At 38.9% G+C, this 15,770-nt stretch overlaps 1 protein-coding gene across 3 annotated transcripts in view; it reads right to left on the minus strand.

Moving 5' to 3' along the window:
- Positions 1 to 15,770, minus strand: part of RAI14 (retinoic acid induced 14) — an 85,403-nt gene that overhangs the window by 8,557 nt on the left and 61,076 nt on the right. For 2 of the 3 annotated variants that reach the window (XM_071425574.1, XM_071425575.1), the window contains 8 exons: positions 11,289 to 11,377; positions 9,494 to 9,558; positions 6,626 to 6,683; positions 6,359 to 6,429; positions 4,888 to 4,994; positions 2,371 to 2,549; positions 1,721 to 1,749; positions 701 to 787 (listed from right to left, as the gene is read on the minus strand). In XM_071425574.1, the coding sequence (XP_071281675.1) occupies positions 701 to 787; positions 1,721 to 1,749; positions 2,371 to 2,549; positions 4,888 to 4,994; positions 6,359 to 6,429; positions 6,626 to 6,683; positions 9,494 to 9,558; positions 11,289 to 11,377 (685 nt within the window). The remainder of the gene's footprint in view (positions 1 to 700; positions 788 to 1,720; positions 1,750 to 2,370; positions 2,550 to 4,887; positions 4,995 to 6,358; positions 6,430 to 6,625; positions 6,684 to 9,493; positions 9,559 to 11,288; positions 11,378 to 15,770) is intronic. The other variant, XM_071425576.1, reaches the window with a different exon arrangement.

Below are 15,770 nucleotides of genomic sequence, written 5' to 3' on the forward strand. Positions count from 1 at the left end.
ACATACTTGCACATACAGGTACCTCCCTAACATGTGCCCATATATATATTTATGTATATATGTGTATATCTATATATACACACACACATATATACATATATATGTATATATATATACACACACATACATACATACACATGCATTAAAGAGTATTTTACCTGCACTAATATAAGTCACAATCCTAGATTACTTTCAGAGAACAGACCTAATTATTTAGTGCCCTTCTGAATCATTATTACATAAGAAGTGTAGCTGTTACACAGGTTACATTCTGGTTTAAGACTAACCCTAACTATTAAATAGACTTATATAGTACCAAAATGCAGTTAAGTATTTTATTTTGATATGTTTATATGCCCATAATAATATATATCCATATATATGTATAACTAAAATATAAAGAACTCATCATTTACTTATTGAAATCAGCAAAAGAACAACAGCTTTAGTTGGAAGAAGCAATTGTACAGCAAAATTTGTACAGTTGTATCTTGGACCATGCTGTATTTTAAGCAATTTTGCTTAGTTAATCTAAGCAACATGAGCTTTCATGGTGTCATCCTAATGTAAGGAAAAGCACTCATGGTAAAACAGGCACATAAAATAACAATGACAGAGAAAATCCTGCCCACATAACTCTAATAATGTTCAAAATGCTTTTTATCCCCTAAAAGCATCTCAAAATTGGTCTTTTCTTTACCTGAATAGGACTGATAGGAGGAGGTGGGGCTTTGCGTTTTTTTGGAGTTCCACTTCTTTCTGAACTTATTTTAGAGCCTTGATCATGCTGAAAGTTTCACCAGCCAGAAAAGGTAGGTTTGTTAGTTTGGTTAGTAAAGTCTGAGCAAGTTGTTTAATAAAAAAATATAAAAAATAAATCCCACATTAATATCAACTTTAGCAGCTCATGCAGCGCCTTTTTTCCCCTGGGTAAAGACCACATCTCTACTAACACAAAGATATTAAACATGCCTGACAATAAGAATCTGCTCCCTTGTAAACCATGCTTCAGTGAAAACAAACAAGATTTAGTGAAAAAGCAGAAGCTGACAATAGGTTTAGCACCAGTGACCTTAAAACACTTCCATTCACACACAGCCCAGTCATGCCATTCTTCACATCTACCATTTTTCCTCTCCACCAGCTTCTGCCTGAGCCCCCGTAAAACCCACCTCTGCACTCAGAGAAGGAATGACCAATGCATTGCACCCTTGTCTACTTCCCAGCCACCAGCACGTCTACAAGGTCTACTTGCACACCAAGATATGACACTGAATGAAAAATGTAAGAAACTAATTTAATCGCCTAAATCTGCCATGATTGCCACAGCAAGGAGTCTCCAGCAAAACCAGGGATAACCTTTAATTTTATGTTTTAGAAAGAGAGAATTTCTCTAGGTCTCTTTTCTGCAATTCAAAGAGCCAAGCTCCTGCCCTACACATGAGGAAAGCAGGAATCATCCCAGCACACATGCACATACACACTGCTCCTCCTTTCCTCCCCTCGCCAAGGGTGCTGGCTGCTGTTATACAGAGAAGCCAAGTCTAAAAGTAGTGTTCCTGAAGCACATTTCTTACCTAAGCAAGAAAAACCTTTTCCATTATATGGTAGTCATGGCAACCCATCTCACAACGGCACTTACTAGTGCTTCTGTTACTGTTTTTTGTTACGTTACAAGTCTAGAGAGTCAGAGTATTTTCAAAACCAAAAGGACAAATACCTGCTTCACTTTTGTTGGAGACTTTGCCTCTGTGGAGCAGAAAAGAAGTGGAATAAAGAGAAGTTATTAAAGGAAGAATTACTTTCTATTTTTGACCCACCTCTCTGCTCTGCTTCCCATACCATAGATAAATGGTTTGGTTTTTGAATTCCTGTCTGACACCTGAAAAGTAGAATTTTCAAATTCCATTTCAATCACATTCTTTCTCTGCTACTGTCTCATTTCGTTTTGAGACAAAATCTGAAGAATCATGACAATTCTTATTCTGGTCTTGCACCATTCTTATGCATTAAATTTCCTACTTCAGAAATCCATTGCAGTTTGACCATAAAATGCTCTGCCTGCTTTAGTTCCTTCTCCAACCCCTCTGCTGAGGGTTTCTATGTATAAAAGAGAATCCATTCCAAATTGTATGCAAAATTTCACAATGTTGCTACATCAACTTGTCTTTCTCCAATACACCTCTTTTTGGCCTGCTCAGGGTTTTATCCCATGCTAAATATTACCATCAATGGCAAAGAGTTTTTGGGAAATTTCAGCCAGATAATCTTGAAAATGGCTTTTGCAGCATTTCGGGCTACACTTTTAAGTAAATTTGCTCAGTGCTAAATCAAGAAGTGACAAAGGGCAGGTCAGCCTCTCTCACATACCCACGTCCTGCGATATCTTTGACGACAGGAGATTCTGGATTCCTGTATTCTCAGAGAGCTTGGCGTAATGCAGAGCATTCTGTCCAAAGACGTCTACTAAACTGACATCTGCACCTCTCCTAAGGAAAGCTTCCACCATGTTAAGGCTACTAGCTTCACAAGCCATCATCAAAGCAGTTCTGAACAAGAGAAGAAAAAAAAACCAAAATACAAACAGCAAGTGTCAAGGCATTCTCTTTAGCAGCTCATTTCTTCAGTGAAAAAAAATATTGTGACTGTTATTGTGCAATAAATAATATTCTTCTCTTTCTCTTTACAAACAGATATAATAATAATAATAATAATAATAATAATAATAATAATAATAATAATAAAATAACAGATAATATAATATTCTTCTCTTTCTCCTTACAAACAGACACTTGCCAGCTCTTCCTCCTCTTCCTCATACACTCCAGCTGCAAATACAGGTCTGCAAACATTTCTAAATATGGCCTCCTGAGGCTGAGAGGAGAGTCATAGATAGAAATGGCTGCAGGGTAAAGTCAGACAAACAAACCTCATCGCTACACTCTGATTACAGTGGTGGTACAACAAGAAAACCTTTATTTCTTTCCACATGTTGTGTTCTCCTCCACATGTTGTGTTTGAGACAAAACAGAAAAACAGATTTCAATCAAAAAGACAACTAAATCTAAAAGATCTTCAGTGAGTCCAAGAGATGAGTTTGACCTCAAACCCTGTGCTACTGTCAGCCTAAAAAAAAGAAAAAAAGGATTTCATGACAGCACAAACAATTCCCTTTCCTACACAGAGCAGCTGCACAGAGATAGCTCCTAGAGTAAGCATAGCATACAGAAGGAATCTTTTCCTAACATGTATCTGCTTTTCTCAATTGTTTGAAGGGGTCATAAGAGACATACAGAATAATTACAAACACACAGAAAACCTCACCTTTCAAGCATGCTCTAATACTGCCTTCCTGCTCAGGCACAGTTCTCCTTTCTCAGCGTGAAAACATGTCTAATAAGTTGGCCAAGTTTACTGCCAAATACATTCCTCGGTGCAGATACAATGCTGAAAAGTTACTACAGTGATAATATTTGCTAACTATTAGGAAAACAGTTTCACTAATGAATTAAACACACTCCCTCTAATGGGTGAGTCACTTGGAAAAGTGATGCTGTTGCAGTACTGTGCTAAAAGTAGTGGTGAGTGATAACTTGGATAACACCTCCAGAGTCACAGGGATGGTTTTAGATTACCAAAATAATTCACTTAGTCTGGACATGATAGGAATCTGGAGATGCCATTTTCCAAGGTTATCCCTCTCTTCTCCCAATGAGGTTTCTCCTGTTTCAGTAAAATCTTAACTACTTCTGTGAACATGAGGTGCAGGACTAGTCACTCCCCTCACCACAATTAAAGCAAGAAGGAAACCAGCACATTCCATGTTACAATGTTTTGTTGCTTCTACATACACTGCTATCTTAAAAAAAATACAAAAATGGGAGTCCTATCTGTGACAGAAACTCCTTCATCCAATTAAAGCCAAAAGCCTTAACACTGCTGATTAAACACTAGGAGAGCGAGGACAAGGCAGAGGCCTCAGAGGGTGCAGCGCCTCAGAGGGTGCAGCACCTCAGGTTCAAAGCACCAATGAGGCTGTGAAAACTGACAAAAACAAAGGGGTTTTCTTCAGACAACTGGAAATAAAGAGCACTCTAATGAACTTTGGACTGATAAAAAACAAGTTAGGGCCCAGTCTTATATTCACAGGTGCCACCAGAGAACAGAATCAGCATTGTGTCACACAGAATAATCAAAATTGCTATGAAGTGTAAGTGCCAAGTCTTGTCAGTATCCCGCTTTACCTCCACAATTTAACCAGCTGTTTATAAAACAGTCCATAATTTTCTAAGACTCTTGATCTTTGTCAGTATCATCAGAACAAGTGCATTTTTCACTACAAGGATGTTGCTTTTTAAGAAGTTGTCTGATATTTGCACTATCTCTCTTAATGCAGAAAAATCTCAAATTGGCACCTTCTTAAAAAACAGCATCTCCACTATAGAGATTTACTGTATTTTTTTTCTTGCTGCTGTGGCTGCATTATGGCAGAAAAAGCAACCCTCACAGATTTTGCTCACAACTAGCAGTTTTAAGAATTTAAGTTGGAGGTATTAACTCATTCCAAGAAGAGAGCAGCATTTTATCTGGGAAACTTAGAAAGTGATACGTGGGTGAGTGCTGTCAATCATATTTGTACAGGAATAATTTAAATGCGCTGGTATCCCAAGGGAAATCTTACAGGCCGATTAGTTTTATAGCCACACAGTTTCTACTTCATCTTTTACTTCAGTCAGAATTCTGTAAGCCTTCTCAGCAATCTGGATATGCTGTCTAGTACAGAAAGCATTCTTTCACCTAACATCAACTATTTTGGGAAGGGTTTGAGAAGAAATCTTCATTTGACAGTCAGCTTTGGTGAAGAATCAACATGTTAATGTACTGTACCTTCCATTTTTATCCCTGGTGTTGATGTCTGCTCCATGATCGAGAAGGTATTTGCAGACTTCTGTATGACCATTTTGTACTGCAAGCAGCAGAGGTATATTCCCATCCTAGAAATGCATATAAAGAAACTATGAAGTATTCCATCCATTTATAAAAACACACTGAGATTTAAAGTCAGCTGCAAATTTTACCTTAACATGGCAAAAAATGAGGTGCTATTAGCACATTTTCGAGTGTACCATAAACATAGCTGAGTGTGTTATAATTCCTTTCTAGTCTGTTTGGGATGATGCAAAACACAGGGAGCAGGAACTTGCTTTGTACTCCCTTTGCTGTTTGCTCAATGCTAAAACACAATTATTTTGAAACTACAAAATATCTTTCTGTAGCTCCATAACAAAAAATGGTAATTTTAACTAAGTATTAGGCAAAAATACAACATTTCATGAAGTCATGGAATAACAATTTGGAAGACACCTTTAGAGGTATCTGGGGCTTTCTCCCACTTCTTTCTCAATCCAGAGCTAGGCAAACTTCAAGTTTCAGGACATTGCTCAGAGACTTGTCCAGTCACATTTTAAGCATCTCCAAAGGTAAAGACGCAGCTCTAAGTACCAGTTCCACTGTTTGACTGCCTTCAAGGTGAGGCTAGTTTTTTACTAGTAGCTAACTGGAATTTCCCAGTTAGGTCCACTGCCCAAATTCTGATCATTCCTTATCATTTTGTCATGCACCTCTGAAGCTGGTCTCTCTCTTTCCTATACCTGGGCATGATGTAGCTCAGGACATTTTTAAGATACTCCTACAGCCTTAAGACTGAACAAACCTTTTATGCCTTTAAAAAGCATCTGCTGAAATCTTAGATCAGATATCTATGTCTGTGACATATTTTGCTAGAAAGACCAGATATAGACCAAAGCCAAAACCAAACAAGTTTGAGTATCTTTATCACTTTCTGCCTGGCCTGTGCTTTACAGATCCCTTCCTTCTGTCATTTGGTTTTATATCAGGCATCATTCCCAAAGCCAGACCTGGTTGGTTGTACACATTTCACAGTAGTGTCTCTGAGCCTTTGGAATACATGAGGTATATTTGTTCCCCTCAGGCATGTCATGCTATGACTGGGCTTTGTGAGCATTTTGCAGCCCTTGGCCACATACTGGGCCTTTTCCAAAGCCTCCTGGGGACACTTTTAATTATGCTTTGAACATGTAAGAATTGATTGTAGCTACCTGTGCCAATGTCTCAACAATCAGCAAATCCTGCCACTACAGTATCAGATTGTGAAGTGCTTCCACACCTCTACAATGGCAAGCTGCAAAAGGAACTTCCTCCAGCAGAGAAACCCTGAAGGTGTGAGCACAGCATTGCTTTCAACTACTGCACCCGAGATGGAGCATGGTAACAGAAGGAATGAGGGTGATAAAAGTTCTGAAGTATCTGCAGTACACACAGGAGAGGAGGTACATACCAAATCTTTGATGTTAATGGGACATTTGTGCTCACACAGGAGTTGAACTGCCTGAAGACACCCACATGCAGCTAAAACAAAATTAAATTAAATTTAAAAAAACAAGACAACTGTGAAAGTCCATTAAACCCCAATTTCAAAATTTGTGTCCCACACTTCCACTTGCAATACTGCAGCATTGCAGTGGGTTACAGAAAGAAATTTTGGCTGATAAGTTAGGAATATCAAGCACAACAAAACAGTACAAACTTTCATCAAAGAAGTTACCTGCATAATGTAAAGCTGTTTTCCCAGAATTGTCAGTGGTGTCGGCTGGGCATTTACTCTGCACAATAAGGAAAAGGAGAAAAAGCAATTAGAGAGACACAAATAAAATAAAACATATCTTTTATATAGACAGAGTGCTAACATCTTTGCAAAAATATTTATGTGCTGCTTCAGAGAAGAACACTGAAGGAAGGTACAACTTCTCTCTCTACCAATCTGGTATTTCCTGTCTTCACACCAAATTATATTGAAGCTATAGGAAATCCTCATGGTTAAGAGAACTGTCCCTAAAAAATGTTATGGTTTCAGAATAATTTAAGTCAGAACATAAAAAAGTAAATAAATACATAAATAAATAAAGTAATAAATAAATCAGTAAATAAAGTCTCTTTTGCTTCAGATTTTTTTTTTTCTTTTTAACATTAGAGTAAAAGCTAAAGCAACCATGTCCTAAGGCAATTTGTCCTGCATTTCATAGAACCATGCCAAAGTTCGGATTAGAAAAGACCTTAAAAGATCATCTTGTTCTACCTCCCTGCCATGGGCAGGGACATGTTCCACTAGACCAGGTTGCTCAATGCCCCATCCAACATGGCCTGCCAGGGATGGGGTACCCGGAGCTTCTCTGCTCAACCTGCCTCACAGTAAAGAATTTCTTCCTAATACTGAATCTAAACCTACCCTCCTGTAGTTTGAGCCATTGCCACTTGTCCTATCACAATATACCCAAGTAAAAACTCCCTCTTTGGTTTTCTTGTGTAGCCCCTTTAGATACTGAAAAGCAGCTCTAAGGTCTCCTTCTCTTCTCCAGGCTAAACACCACAGTCTTAGCCTTTCCTCACAGCAGACATGCTCCATCCCTCTTGATGACTTAAGTTTTAGCTTTCATATTATCCAGATTCTGTACTGCATTAGTTCATAATCTGAACTCCATATAGTGTTAGCAAGTTCTCTTCACAGTTTAGTTAGACAAAACAATCCTATTCCAAGGATTTCCAAGATGTCCAAGGACACCGTTGCAGCTTCAGGCCCGAAAAGTGCAAACAACAGCAAATTGAAGAGAGCAATCTTGGAGGATGGGACTTAATAACCTGAGGCTGTGATGGGACAGTTAACCCCAATATTAAATGGACCAAAGATTTTTGTTTTAGTTACAGCAAAGAGAATTTTGGTTGGAAATAGCCATCATGATCATCAAATCCAGCTATTAACCCAGTACTGCCAAGTTAATCACTGAGACATGTCTCACATCTACACAGCTCTTAAATTCCTCCAGGTGAAGAAATTTTCTTATTATCCAACTTAAAGTTCCCTGGGTGCAACTTGAGGCCATTTCCTCTTTTCTCATTGTGATATGGTCTACCCTAAGCCTCCTTTTCTCCAGATTAAACGCCACCAGCTCCCTCAGCTGCTCCTGACAGGAGTGGCTCTCTAAGCCCTTCACAAGTTTCAAAGCTTTTTATTGGACAGTTGGTTGCTTTCATTTCCAGAAAACAAACATTGTAACTTTTGACTTTTACATGCAGCACTGTCTCCCACACACCTGTGATTATCTAGGAAAACAGGATCACATAGACCATTACATCGTGTAACAAAAATGTCATGATTCTGCCTGTGTGAAATAATTTTTTCCGCCTGTTTTAGCTCAACACCAGTCAGACATTCCTTGCACACACACTTTGATCCACAGAAGATAACCCTAAGAGCATGAAGTACTGGAGGATATGACCAACAGGTCTGCACTTAGAAATGTATTTATAAACCTCCATATTGAAATGAAAGCAGAAAAACACCAACAAAAGCAGATCCCTGGTGTTGAGCACGGCTGGTTCTGAGCTGCCTGCGATGCCAGCAGCCACGGCCTGATGGCGACGTGGATCGGGGCTGAGGATAACCCTGGGCAGACCGCCGGCAAGGGGTGGAGGTGAGAATCAGTGAAACTGGACCCTGCATTGTCAGATACTGACAGAGGTCAGTCCCCGGACAGCTGGAGAGCCCTGAGGCAACCAGGGAAAAACAGTCTGGAGGCTGGGATATAGGATCTATTCTTTATCTGCACCATCGTGTTCCAGCAGGGTTGTTAATCATTATTTCATCTGTATTCTCAGTCTGTATTCATTATTTTATCTGAGATCTGATAACTCCAAACTTAGAAAAATCTGTTCTGTTTCTCTGATCACCACCATGAAAACTTACCTGTATTTCTGAAATGAAGTTGAGATGGACAATCTCTTTGCTTACTAGCACTCACCTTCAACACAATGAGACTTTTCTGTTCATCTTCACTTTTGTTTTTCTTATTTTCTCTCCCCATTCTTTCAACTCCCTTTCTAACCCCTCACTGTCCTTTACCTCATTTCACTGAAGATTCTATTATTTCCATATGATTTTTGGATCTAAACTACTTTGTTTTCATCTCTTTTTTATTTTAAACTTGAAAATGTTTCTATGGTGAACAGACAGAAGGCATTCCAATGGAACATTATCAGAATTCCCCCAGAAGTGAAAAACCTTTTCCCCTGTAACTCTTAATCCATCCTAATTCCAAGTCGTCCAAACACACAGACAAAACACAGGAAGTTAAACTGAAGCTACAACTACTTGAAACCCAACCAAGCTACGTCAGAGCAGCTGGACATAGAAAACTGTATTTGCAGACCACTCAGGGAAGATACACTGTTTTCTATCATCCATTCACAGTGCCTACAATGTCCTTAAACTCTTTATGTTTAAACTCGTGATGCACCTCTCTTGATGCCAAGGAGATAGAACAGTATAGAAGTGTGGTGCAGATTATTAGCATAAAATGAGTCTAATGAAAGCAAACGAAAATTTAAAAAATCAAAATCAATTTGATTTTTCTTTTACCTGAAGTAACCTCTTAATGCAATCAGGGTGGCTATTCTTTGCTGCAAGATGTAAAGCACTGTGCCCTAAGAGAATAAAAGCAAAGCAAATTAATTATTCAATCATGCCAAAGCACAGGAATAAAACCTTCCATGTTAAAGGAAAAATCTTGAATTATCTGTCTTGTTCCTATCACAACACATAAAAAGTAAGGGTAGAGAAAATAAAGTAAAAACCTACATCAAGCAGGATGTCTTTAGTACCTGTTCAGGCAAGTAACAGAATAATCTTAAAGTCTTAATTCATATAAAGGAGTGACACAAACATTGTATCAGACTACACCTAGGAAGAAGCAAGTCTAAAATTGTACATTATGTCTTGTTTCTTAGAAAACAATTTTCCAGTATTACGCAGCCTCCCTTGCACACGGATGTCTGCCGGTGTCATGATTTTTGCTATTTGGCAATGAAAATGTACCCAGCATCAAGAGCAAAACATGCCAAATTCACCACCTACAAATATATTAAGTTTGTGTCACCCATGAAGTAGACACAGAAGACTCAAACACAGGCCTGCTTTGGTTTGCACCTCACAGATTTCCTATTCTCTATCAAATACAGGTCTGCATTGGTTTTCATTTAGCTGAATTCATGATGATTTACTGATTATGGATTTATGATGAAACACTGAAGTCTCTCCTCCAGCTTCATCTTACAGAGCATCTGAAAAATTGATGACAAGACAGCAAAACCAGAAATTATCCATGCAACTAAGAAAAGAAGGACCCAGGATTTAGTACTCAATAAAGACAAAGACACTTGTGACAGGAAGCTCTCATTGCAAATGGTGTGACTTTCACATAGAAGGATTTCACTATAGAGTTGTGGGCTGACACTCTCAGGTGGAAGTAGGCAGGCAACCTTTTACTACCCAAGTGATCAATAATTCATCAGGCAAGGTGAAGCATGAGTTTGGAATTATAGTCTGCATCATATATTCCCTTATCATTACATTCTTCCACTATCACAGATACTTCTTTATATATAGAGGCAAATGATTCCCACATATGACAGAGATTCCCTCAGGCTGCAGTAAGTGGCAAAACAGAACTCATGAGCCCAGCAATTACAGATCATTACTGGAAAGACGGAATGCTGACAGGTCATCCAGGTGGCTGAGCTAGCCAGAGAAAATGCTGGGCACAGATTCTGAAGATGTGTCAACTGAAATCTATTAAGAAGAGTTTGCCAGTTTCAAATTCAGCTGCCATCACTCTCCTAGCAGAGCAGTAATTAAGCACAGGACTTTTGAGAACTGAGACATCATACTTAACAGCTCTCATCTCTGTTTCGGCCTGTATCAGCTGTTTTCACTGTGTCATAATCCTGAAGAATTGTCTTACTGCAACTCCTGTAAAGTTAATGGGATTAATAGCTTGGATAAACATGAAAGTAAAACTGAAGATCTTGATGCAACCTGTAATAATAAGAAGAGGTGGGGAGGATAATTATTTTCTTCTTCTCTTTTTTTTTTCACTTAAAAATAACAATTTCAAAACATCTAGCAAATATTTTATATCTGAAGCCCACTACAAACACTGAAATTTATAGCATTAGGACAAAAGATTTTAAGGACTTTAGATTCTGAATTCTCCGTGCAGGAAAGCAAATATACTGAAACCTGCAAGTGTTACAACTGCTTTTCCTACAGGGTGTGTGGGGAAAAGCAAAGTTGTCAAATCTGTGTTTTCAGTCTGCACATCAATGACTATGTAAGCAAATTGAGTGTATCATGCTACTGGTATCGAGAGACATACCTGCACCATCTTGGGCTGTCACATCTGCACCATGTGTCACCATGATCCTGAGGCACTCTGCATGCCCTTTCGTGGCTGCCAGGTGAAAACTGGAAGAGAGCATTTACATGTCTTTTACTATTATTAAAATATCTTTTCTCTTTCATTCACTAACTTCACACTGGCAAATTCTTTCCTCCCTGTCCTTAGATCTTTTGGAATCCTTCCATTTCGTCCCAGGAAGATAACAACAGCTCTGTAAGTGAGATGGCACATCAGAAAGACTTTGTAATCATACTTCCATACTGCAGGTCAGACAATGTGTTAATTTTGGGACCCTTGTTACGAGAAAGATGTTGATGTGCTGGAACATGTCCAGAGAAGGGTAACCAGGCTGGCAAAGATTTGAGAACAAGTTATATGAGGAGCAGCTGAAGGAGCTGAGGATGTTTATGCTGGAGAAAAGGAGGCTCAAGAGGGACCTTATGACTCTCTACAGCTGCCTGACAGGAGGGTGTAGCCTGCTGGGGGTTGGTCTCTTCTCCCAGGTAACTCAGGATAGGATGAGATGAAATGGCCTCAAGCTGCACCAGGGGAGGTTAGATTGGGCATGAGGAAAAATTTCTTGACTGAAAGGGTTGTCAAGCACTGGAAAAAGCTGCCCAGGGAGTTGGTGATGTTACTATCCCTGGAAGGCTCTTGGACATACTTAAGACACAGGCAGATGTGACACTGGTGGAGGAACACTGTTTAGTGGTGGATGTGGGTTCCTGGGTTAATGGTTGGACTGAATGATCTTAGAGGTCTTTTCCAACCTGAACAACCCCATGATTCTATGATTTTACATGGGCTGCTGTCTCATCAGCTCATATCATATACTTTATGTACATCTAGTCTCACACAATTTCTAGACTTATGTCCCTAGTGATATAATACCACCCCAAAGAATGCCTGGGCTTGGGGAATTAATAAAGAAAACAATCATAATAACTGACTTTGTTCTAGATATTTTAGTCAGAGTAGTCAGATTTAGTCAGATTTAGTTAGATTTTCCCCCTTCAGTGGACAAAATTTAGTTCCTCTAAAACATGATTCTGCATTTCCTTAATTAAACTACCTCAAGTTGTATTTCTGCATTGTCCTTTATAAAGCTCATATTTCCTATGTGTATGGGTGGGGGAAAACACTTTACTCTGAGTATCACCTGGAGAAATCAAAGCTACTGAATATTTGCGAGATTGTGCCAGAGATGTATTTTTCCACTTGTGGTTTTGCTGTTCACCTCAGCACTTGCTTGCTTAAACAGTGTGAAACTGCAGACATTACCAACCACACCATGGCAGGATGCACTTCCAAGCATCAATTACCTAAGATGTAATTACAGAACAAACCAAAGAAATTATACTGAATTCAAGCCTTTTTACAGCTGAGATTTTATGTTTGACATCCTCAGGCTGGGCACATCAACATTCACAGAAACAGTGCTACAGAGATGCTGCTGACTTCATTTTGTCCTGAAGCAAAAATGAAGGGAAAGCTTCTGAAAACAGAGAAGTTTATATCCTCCTGATGCATGACATACCAGTGCTGTCAAGTTTTAAGATATGGGCAGACATCCTGCTGCCCATGTGAGTCCTACCAACATCAGCCTGATGCACACAGAGCAGTTTTTTCAGTGGGAGTTACATAAAACAAAAATTAAAGACAAAACACTTCTAATTACTATTTCTTTGTGTGTGGAAAGTTAGAACTGTCATCAAATGTGCACCAAACTGAAAAAGCCAGTATTCCTGGGATGCTTTCTAATATCTTTTGAAGGAGGCATTAGTTTTTTAAATTTTGCACCCCAGTGTAAAAGGGATTTTCTTCTGGAATGTAAAAGAAACATCATAAATCACAGAGCCACATCAACTAATATATTTAGGAGTTTATATTTTGAACAACTGCTTCCTTTAAGTGTTAAAGCTAACACTGAAAGTTCAGCCTAACCAGGGAAACTTGGAACAACAGGCAGGAATGAAATGGGTATTTCAGACACAGAGTCTGTGAATGACCACACCATGTTTCTCTAAGCCATAGACTTCTTGAAAACTCAGCAGAGAAAGAGACCTACAGACAACATCTCACAAAGAGAGGAGAATTAATCAAAACAGGAGAAGTCCTGGAACAGAATTGTCTACCAAGTACAGCAAACACCTCACTTCCTAGGAGGAGTCCTTCCTTCTACACTGGCTGCTGCTGATTGCAAATGGCAGACAGGCAGCACTTAAGCCTTTCTCTGCAAATATAAAAGCATTCTGTGTGTTCATCCTGTGAATTCTACTGCCATAATCAAACTGAAGAGTTAACACGTCCAGGAGCACAAGCAGGGCTGCTGCTGTCTGTTCTCCAGTCATTCAAAATCAAAACTTCATGTACTTGGTGACCAATGCAAAGTTGTGTAAACATTCTTTGGAAGAAATGGTTTCTCAGGCTCTGGGAAAATGACTGGGGGAGGGACACAAGAGGAGTCTGACAAATTCCAACACCTCTAATTTAGCCAGCACAACATACCAGCAAAATACCAAAACATGTTCTGATACATTTGTGTAAACACAAAATACAATCAAATTCTCTTATGTATTAGGAAGACTGTGAAACACACACTTGGCTAACTTACATTTGACAATATTCATAGTAATAATAAATACCTGAATAATAATAACTTGGCTAAATCTGGGGCACTGAGATTTTACGGACAGACTTTGTAGTACAGCGCCAAATGCAACATGAACACACAAGTGCTAAAGAAGTTTTATTTAGGTAAAATCTGACTGTAAAAAAATATCAGAGAAAATTAAAAATAACTCTTTTCAGGCTATGCTCCTATGAACACATGAATCCCACCAACAAAAACAATTCCCATGGCAGTTCTCAACAAGTCATCACATACGCAGATGTTTTATTTCACAAAGAACAGCTTGCTGTGTGTCTCCTCTCTGCATCCTTTTTCTGGTACTACCTCTAACATAAACCTGAGGTGAGATATTTTTTTCTTAACAGTCTCAAAGCAATTGGAAGGGAATGGGGGATATGCTTACTTAACTGCTGATTTAGTAAACAGAGTCCTGCTCTATAGAGAGAACAACTCCAGAATGGAATGAACCTATCACAGTCATATTAAAGCTAAACTATTAGTGTTGGACAAACCCTCCCCCTTAAGAAGCAATTCTGATTTTAAAGTTAATAGCCCCTGCTTTGGTTTGGGGTTTTTTTTGTGTCGGTTTTGTTTTTTGGGGGTTTTTTTTGGTTTTTTTTTTGGAAGGTTTTTTGAAGTTAAAAAAACCCAAACAAACAAAATAGCCAACTCAAACAAACAAAGAAAAACCCCAAACCCAAACACTTGAGTAGTAAATACTGAAGAATCCTATATAGCAAGGCAGGCTCTTGAAACAAAGAAGACTGTAGACAGTCATTTCAGAATAATTCCTAACAAGCTACATAATTTCCTAAAATACTTGAGGCAAAAACTGCAGGTTTCCAAATACTGGAGTTCTCACCATCTGGACGCCTTAAAGAGTGGTGCATTTTACTTGCATCTCCTATGAATAAACTTTCCTTGATATGAAAGCAAACAACTTCTCCTCCCATTTCCTGGTTGTGCAATGACTTAGGTACACAAAAACAAACATGTAAGACTTCATTTGGACCAAGGGCCACACTGAGGGTTGGATTCTCATTCAGCTGAAGATCCCATTACAACATAGTTCATTTTCCCTTCACAATAGGTGAGCCTGTTACTGCCACTTAGAGCTACGTCTTGATAGCTCAGCCTGAACTGTTTTGAGATAGATTACTTTTATTGCTGTAAAACATTTCTGTTCTTCCTGAGGAGCAGGATGGTCTCTTTTTGTTGTATCCAGACGTTTCAGTGAGCAGAGGAGCAGCTACCATTCCCAGTGATTCAAGACCCACCTCTGCAGCAGATAGAAGATCAGTAGGTTGACACTGCTTTTTCCTACTGGGAATGTACAGGTCTCATATTTACTCAGTACTTAACAAGAAAAGGTGAAAAATTATGTTAGTTGTGAAGGATGCAAAGCCCAGTTGGAATAAACAGACTTTTAGAGTGAAAGTGAATTCATTTCATGAGGTTCAGGTTCAACTGAAGGATATCATCTCAAAATCTTGTCAGGACCTCAAATTTCTTGACCTGAAATGTTACTCAAATAAAAACCCCACATTGATAGAGGCTTTTTATGATGCTTGCTGCTTGAACAGAGGACACAGCTGTGTATGACATCCCTGAACTACTCTGAAGCAGCAGATTTTTTACAGATAGATGTCAACGGGTGAAGCACTTACATCTGTCCTAAACAGCCCATGCCTTATTGAGGACAAATGACCTTTTTCCCATTTTGGTCACAATATTAAACCAGCAAGGGAATGAAGACTTCTTTAACCAGCATCTGACAGACAAAGCACAAGAGTTCAGATAGAGCCAGTCTTTGACAAAAGACCAAG

The sequence above is a fragment of the Agelaius tricolor genome, unplaced genomic scaffold, assembly GCF_023055355.1.
Source record: "Agelaius tricolor isolate 1412-34295 unplaced genomic scaffold, bAgeTri1.0.p SCAF_4, whole genome shotgun sequence".
NCBI classification, from domain to species: domain Eukaryota; kingdom Metazoa; phylum Chordata; class Aves; order Passeriformes; family Icteridae; genus Agelaius; species Agelaius tricolor.